The following is an 8,100-nucleotide window of genomic DNA, read 5'->3' on the forward strand; positions in this document are numbered from 1 at the left end:
CAATTTCAGATTTAGAAAGTTATGCTGGAAAACTGTAGAACCAAGTGTTATATACTAACCTGAGTTGCAGAAATTACACAGTGAATAAGAAGATATAAGAAGGATATGTGTTACGTGTTACTTAATTTGAATTAATATTTGAGTGATTGAAAATTTAATTATGTAAATTAGTTTTTACTGGAGGAGGGCCTTGGTGCTACGGTAAGGTTGCTCCATTGTGACCAAGTGGTCACAAGTTCGAGTCTGGAAACAGCCTCTCTGTGAAAGCAGGGGTAAGGTTGCGTACATTATGACCCTCCCCAGACCCCGCAGTGGCGGGAGCCTCATGCACTGGGTATGCCCTTTTTATAATGCCATTCTAGAACAATAATACTATAGAAGATTGATGCCACGGTAAGAAATTTATCAAGGTTTATTCCAGTCTAGGTTTTCGTCAAGCCAAGTGAAATCCACAAAAGAAGACTTTTTCCTTATCATAAATTTTGAACAGAAAAAAAAAAAAAAAAAGGGGAAAGGGGGGGGGGGGGAGGGAAGGAACCCCAAATAAGGAATATGAATGGGAATCTTTTAAGAGCTGACTTCTGAAAACACTTCTACAGTTCCTATTTTTTTTGGTTATATCAGGTAATCTAATTATGTTATAGAATGTTGTAATTCAAACAGCTATAACAGTTATGAAATTGAACTCACTGATTGGGATTAAATTCATGCTCAAAACCGATGTTCTGCTGTCCAGCTTATTTTATGTACATTTGATTTGACCCTCCCAAGACCCTGCTAAACGTGGGAGCCTTGTGTACTGGGTACGGCCTTTTTATAGAAATCATAAGTCATGTATAGCATGGTTGTCAAGGCACCTTCTTTGGTCCAAGGCAACAACACACCTTGTTTGATGAAAGAAAAGAGACCGCCTCAGATGCCTAGGTTTTGCCTTGTGACAGCACGCCTTGTCATATCAGTTTTTAGTCACTTCACGAGTTTACATTGATTTATGTTTTTTGCTTTGTTTTTGCATGAAGTGGCTGTCTTTGGCATTATGTGCAACTGTTTTATTACTATTCACTGAATTGTTTGCATATATGCATATTTTACTTTGTTTGGTAATGGTTACCAAATTTGTTAAGAAACTTGGGTGAAATAAACAGAATGTTTTTTCTGCAGCTCAGGACAGAAAAGATATGTTGCAGGAGATCATGCGAAGAGGTACAAATTCACTTGGGACAGACGTGCCAAGTGAGAGAGAAATCAACCGTCTTGCAGCTCGATCGGATGAGGAGTTCTGGTTGTTTGAGAGAATGGATGAAGAAAGACGACAAAGGGAGAACTACAGATCAAGGTTGATGGAAGAACATGAAGTACCTGACTGGGCATATTCCATCCCTGATAATAAGGGAAACAAGTCTAAAGATGAACCTGATACTAACGAAAGTACAGGAAAGCGACGCAGAAAAGAGGTGGTTTATGCTGACACACTGAGTGAAATGCAGTGGATAAAGGCTGTTGAAAATGGAGAAGACTTGTCAAAGCTTATGTCTAAAGGGAGGAGAAGAGAAAAGCTTCAGAATGAGGCAAATGAATCAAGCAGTGATAATGTAGTGGGAGAGCAAAAAGCATTAGATCCAAGGAATGCCAATGATACAGTCAGTGAGGAAGCAACTGAAGTTTCCTTTGGGCAGACCCCTAAAAGGCTCAAATCTGGACCCATGCAGTGCAATAGGCCTGAAACTGAGGGTTCCGGGGGAAGTGGTTGGAGTGGGGATATCTTCACATGGAAGACCCACAAGAAGAAGAGATCAAGCTATGGTGTTCCAAGTTCATCATCATTTGATGCAAAAGGCCTGAAGTCTAACAGCAGAGTGAATGGAAGGTTTTGATAAACTCAAAAAAAATTTAACAGATGTATTTATATGAATCTTGAGTGAGTTTTATTCTAATTATAGTTACCCAAATCTTCCTATTCTGAGGGTAGTGGTCATGTGATTCCTGAATCAGGCAGATCTTGGAGGGTTTTTTCTCAGCTTCTGTGCATGTCAAGGTTACTCACCTCTCTGATCAATGCTTCTAAATTGTAATATTTTGTGCTACAAATGAGAAATCACTATCCATTTTTTTGGGGAAAAAGGCGTGAATCATTCGAAGTAAAACTGGAAATGGATGGAAAGACAAGTATGGGAAGAAGTTAACCATTACTAGGTTTACAATATTGCCTTGGGCTGACGAATGATCAGTGTAACACATCCACCTTTAACATAAAATAGTTTGTTGGCTATGGAATAAGTATGTCATCTGGTATGAGTATAGGTGGGGACAGGGATTGGGATATCGGGATCGGTATTGGTCTCTGCTGATATCGATCTATATCGGACAATTTTATCTCTATTTTTCATTAAAATTTAAGTGTTTTTATTTTTAAGATTTTAACCTTGACCAGATACCGATACCGGATCCAAGATCGGCCAAGTATCAGTATCGGCCTCATACCGACACCTCATTCCATGGTTGGGGAGGGCTCATTGATTGTGAACGAAGTTGCTTTGGCCCAAAAATTCCCCTAGCCAGTGTTAAGAAGTGTTAAGAATTGGAATCAGATCGGTCAATTCTTTTGGTCTTATACCAAAAAATAAATAAATAAATAAATTCTTACGGTCAATCCATACTGAATTTCTAGGGTTAGGGCATATTCTGACTGATCCAACCAATTTCAATTTGATCTGGATCGGCGGGATAGATCAAGATCCTGATTCCGTTCTTTTAAACCCTATACCTAAGCTGTCTTTGCTCCTTTCACCTTCTTGGGTGATGTTGCGGCCGGAAAGTCTTCTGATGACATGCACGACCTGCAAGGGGAGAAAAGACAAAGAAAAGGCCTAGAGCGGACTCCGAGGGGGGACTCTCCGATGCCAAAGTCAGTCCAACACACAGATGATTTGTCAGAGAAGCGGTGTGGAAAGAGTAGTTAGTCAGTAAAAATTAGAGTGTCATACCTAGGTCCCCTCCTCTTTTTATACTTGGCACGGTTATCGAGGTGATTGGTGGCCTCCCTGTCTCCCACCTTCTGACACATGCCATAGTGGGGTTTGTTACTTGCCTCAATGAGGGGGATGTCTCCTAGTGGGAAACGAGATTCCTTCCCAAGTGTCGTTAGAGGGAACAATTATCTGGTTTGTGTTTTGAGTGGTTGCTTGCCCCCCCAAGCCAAATTTGGTTACATGTGTCGCGCGATCTGTTTTGTCTGTTATCGATTAGGATCTTGCCATGTGTCGATCGTTGGGTGGTCGGATGTTTTTGGGTGTATCAGGTGACTGAAATGTAAATAACACCAAAATGGGGAAAATACTTTTTTGGATTCTTTCCCAAACTCTTTCATAAGAAATGAAGACCCCACACAACTAACACAAGTATTTATTTTATTTTATCTATTATAAAACTGTGGGATTTACATAGATTGATAAATTTTTTTAGAATACTGTATAAACATAAATCTAATGAGTCACACTATGAAACTTTGGGATAAGGTTTTGAAGCCCGTTTGAGAAGAGAGACTCATATCTCGGTAAACCAATTTGGCTTATATCAGATAAATCCACGACAGAAATTATCTACTTATTGAGGAGGTTCATAGAAAGATATAGAGATAGCAAGAATGGTCTACACATGGTCTTAATTGACCTAGAAAAAACCTTTAATCGAATCCCTAGAGATTTAACCTGACATTTTCTAATGAAGAGAGAGGTGTTGAGTAAATATGTGGATGTAATTAAAAATATGTATGAGGGCGTGGTGACTAGTGTAAGAACTATGGAAGATCAGGGCAAGGAATTCTCAATTACGATTGGGTTACATTTGGGATCAACTTTAAGCCCTTATCTTTTTGCGCTTAACATGGACGATCTAACCAAAAGCATTCAAGATGAGGTCCTGTGGTGTATGCTCTTCGCCGATGATATTGTTTTGGTGGATGAGACAAAAAACGCTAAGTTAGAGTTATGGAGATCAACCTTAAAAATAAGAGATTTTAAGATTAGTAGGACGAATACGGAATATATGATGTGTAATTTTGGTCCTATAATGATGGATACCGACATGGTGCAAATTGAGGAAAGAGAAATATCGCAAAATGACTACTTTAGATATCTGGGGTCAATCATAAATAAAAAAGATGACAGAAGTTGAAGTTTCACTAAGAATTAAAGTGGGATGGATGAAGTGAAGAGGTGCATCAAGAGTACTATATGACTAATGTATTCCTTTAAAGCTTCAAAGGAAGTTCTATAGGACTATTGTACGACCGGCTATGATGTATGGGAAGGAATGTTAGGTAGTTAAGAAGTGTTATATTGAAAAGCTTTATGTAGCAAAGAGATAAGGGTGTCAAGATGGATGTTGATCGTATCATTAAGTGATAGAAAATAAACCCTAAAACTACAACTAGCAATATAATGGTAAGAAAGGGATCGAACTACGGGGAATTAGAAGGCTAAATTAACTAAGATAATAAGATGGAAGTAGTGGAATTTAAATCGTAGTAAATTTGAATTAAGCTAAGAATAAAAGAAACAAAACTAAATTAACGAGGATATGAAGTTATGGGAAGAAGGCTATCTTTAGGGTTCGAATTCCTAATGGAATTATTATTCAATTCTGATGCATGCTTCGGTTTATTACAACCACAGGTCTAATAACACCACAGAATGTAAGGTTCCTCCTAGGTATGGATTATCTTGACAAGTACTATCGTCCTTTGCCTAAGGACTTGTTACGACTAGTTCGTTCAGCTATAATCCATCATTGGTACAACCACATAAGAAAAGAATATTATTGCTCAAATGAAAGAACAATGAATCACAGAATCAAAATTCTTCAACTAAATACATCAATTAAAAATCATCCAAATAGGGATGGAGTCTCAACATCAAGCAATTAAGAATGCAAATCAGAATTTTAAACAATTACCATAGGTTCATCTATACCTAAAGATAGAGAATACATAGCCGCTCATGGTGCTAAGAGACAGGGGGCAGCAATGGTGACGACGATCTGTTGGATTTTTAATTGTTTTAAAATTAAAGATTCAAAATACGATTTTGTTGGAGGGTTGAGTGCTTTCCTAATAGACACCTAAATAGCCAATAGGTGCCTATTGGAAGACTTGTTTGAGTGGCTAAGAAACAAGCCTTATGGGAAAAGACATGAGTTGGGACACATCTCTTGGAGACATCCCTTAGGGGTGTCTCTTCCTCTCCTATATAAAGAGAGGAGGTCTTGCTCATTCTCTAACAATTGTTTTTTAAATACGTTTTTTCCTTCCCACCATAGTTGATCAGTGTCAATGAACTAGTGAATATAGCCTTTGGACGCCCTTTGTAATCACATTTGGAACTGCAACCTATGTGATTAGAGAGTTGTTTTATCTTTGAGGTATAGATGCATGGTCAACCTAGATTGCAGAATTGGGGCATCTAAAAACCTTAAAGAGAGCATCGTTTGATGCGACTCAACTCTACCATTTATTGTTCAGGTTACACAAGAGGACGTGTATTGTTGATGCGGTGCGATACTATTGCCATACCAATCAGATAAGTCTTGTATTTACTATTTGTTTATTGTATTTCTAGTCTTATACTTGTTGCCCATGATATTTTACTCTTACACGATCTTTCATGGAACACAATGCACAGGTGAATGGTGATGTAATGTTGACGGAGGCAGCGGCTGTAGAGACGATGGTGTGATAACTAACGATGGTGTTGATCTCTACGCAATGATGTCCAGAAAAACCTGTGGAGAATAAAGGAATTGGAAGCTAAAAAATTCTCGAATGATGGAAAGGTTTACTCCCTTTAAAAAGGAAATAATAATGGCAAAAGAAAAGAGAGAGCGTGAGAGATGGAGAGAAAATCGAGAAAGAGAGAGAGAGAGTTTGTGAGGAAAATGAGATAACGTCAAAAAGAGAAAGTGGTGATGGGATTTTTGGTTTTTAAGGAGAGAGGGAAGAGAATCGTAAGCAACAATTAGGAAAGGAATGGGATTTAAGGAAAAGAGATAAGAGAAAGATCACGTGGAAGGAGTTTACAAGGAATGTGAGAGAGATATGGTGGGAGAAATATTAATTAGGAAAGAGAGATTTTAGGAATGAGAGAAGAAATAGGAGAGAGAGAAGAGAATTGAGAGAAGTAGGAGAGATGGGAAGGAGAGAGCACGTGGAGGACGTGGGAGAGATAAAATATAGAGAGATTTTAGGGAGAGGTTTTAGGAGATATAGGAGAATGTGGCCAGCACATGGCTTCTCTTTCTCTTCAAACTCCAATTTTCCTTTTTGCCCTTACATTTAAAATTATTCCCTTTTTATATTTTTCTCTTTCAAAACTTCTAAAATTACATCTGGCCCATAAAATTAAGCTCGACTTTGTTTGCATCATCTTCATGCAAAATGACCAATATACCCCTGAGACCAAATTCGATGGAGCTAGGTGGGGACCACCCCCTGAACTCGAAAATACAAGAGGTCTTCATTGGGCTAGGCTTGAGTAGCCTTGAACTCCTCCAACTTGGTTTTCTCAATTTAGACTCCGAAAATGCAGTTGTCGTCCAATATTTCCAATATGCCAAAAATACCCCTGTACCTTGAAAATACATAAAAGTACCTAAATAGCTCCATTCTAAGCAGATAAAAATGCAGAATTAAATGGAATAATTTCACACATAAATGTGCTCATCAGATGTGCAGAAAAACTAGAAGGATAAAGTAAGGAATGAACGTATTAGAGCTAACTTGGGAATTGCCCAATCAATGACAAGTTCTGAGAGAGTCATTTGAGGTGGTATGATGATGTACAATGGAGGCCAAGGATACTGTAAGTACCTCGGTCCCCGGTGACGGGGTTCCTCAGCCTTATTGGCGACAAACTATTAGTTTGTAATTATGGGGGTATCATTTTGACACATCATCATGGGGTTGGGGTCATGTCTCATAAAATATTAAAAATAATGAGTCGTCACCTAGGATTAGGGCCTAGGACCCAATGGGTGTAGCCCTATCCGTTACGAACAGAAACGGGTTACAAGATTCCACATGGTCTGGTCAGAGATTTGGGTAGGGGTCAGATTACAAACATGAGAAGGTGTTAGGCACCCATCTTGCCTGGTGAAAACCGGTCTTTCTGTTATAGATGCTAGAATGACGAATATTCTCTCTTTTTATGACAATGAGACTATATAATGTACATTATTTCTATATTTACAATATATACATTAAAACGGTAAAAATACGAGAGACTACATTGTGACAAGGGCAATGCAGCAATTATACCTCTATATGGGTATACCTCAGATCTTGACGATCCCCTGGCTTAGGGGGAGACGGACGTATGGACCAACGTTGGTTTTTTGGAACAAAGTAACGACTCTTTTGGATATCTCTTGTTATCTGTAAACGGATAGAATAATGGTGGTGAAGGAAATCTTTTGTTATCCATACACTGAAGAGATAATGATTCGAAAGGGAATGGGATCGCCCTTTTCCTGAACAGGTAATCGACGGATCTACCCGCCCTTCAGAATCTCGCTTCAATAGACGCTCAAAAGAGCAGGAATCGGGCCAGAAAGGGGTTACAATCGGACTATAAGGGTCTCCCTACCCCAAAATTCCTTCAAATGAGGGGTGGGGGACCCTCTTATTTATAGGGGGGTGCCCCACACCCTCTGACCTGGATAGGTCCTCCACGGCGTCGTGGAGGACTTATCCACGGCGACGTGGATGACGTTAGCCTACTGACGTCGTAGCCCTCCACGGCGGCGTGATTCCGTATCCTATTGCCGTGGGAGGCCTCCACAGGGCTGTGGGGCACCGTCCACGGCGTCGTGGATAGTGTGGTCCCCTTCTTCTCACCTTTTTGAGCCTACATGGGCTATTTTTGGTGTTCAGAGTGTGTCTGGGCCCATAGGCCCTATCTTTCTGGTCTTAGGAAAGGGAAAGGATGCGATGTCCATCGTCCGTGTCCCGTCGTCATCATCGCCAAAGGTGATGGCAAAATTTCAGTATCTACAATTTGCCCCTCTTTGGCCGAGGCCTATGCCAACAGCCGAAGGGTAAAGACAAAA

General features: G+C 39.7%; 1 protein-coding gene across 1 annotated transcript in view; it reads left to right on the plus strand.

Annotated features, from left to right (window-relative positions):
- Positions 1-2,111, plus strand: part of LOC122648958 (probable ATP-dependent DNA helicase CHR12) — a 35,724-nt gene extending 33,613 nt beyond the window's left edge. Inside the window, exon 7 of the mRNA XM_043842292.1 lies at positions 1,162-2,111. Coding sequence (XP_043698227.1) covers positions 1,162-1,874 — 713 coding nt within the window. The 3' untranslated portion in view covers positions 1,875-2,111. The remainder of the gene's footprint in view (positions 1-1,161) is intronic.
- Positions 2,112-8,100: the final 5,989 nt, after the last annotated feature.

This window comes from Telopea speciosissima, chromosome 1 (genome assembly GCF_018873765.1).
Source record: "Telopea speciosissima isolate NSW1024214 ecotype Mountain lineage chromosome 1, Tspe_v1, whole genome shotgun sequence".
Taxonomy (NCBI): Eukaryota; Viridiplantae; Streptophyta; class Magnoliopsida; order Proteales; family Proteaceae; genus Telopea; species Telopea speciosissima.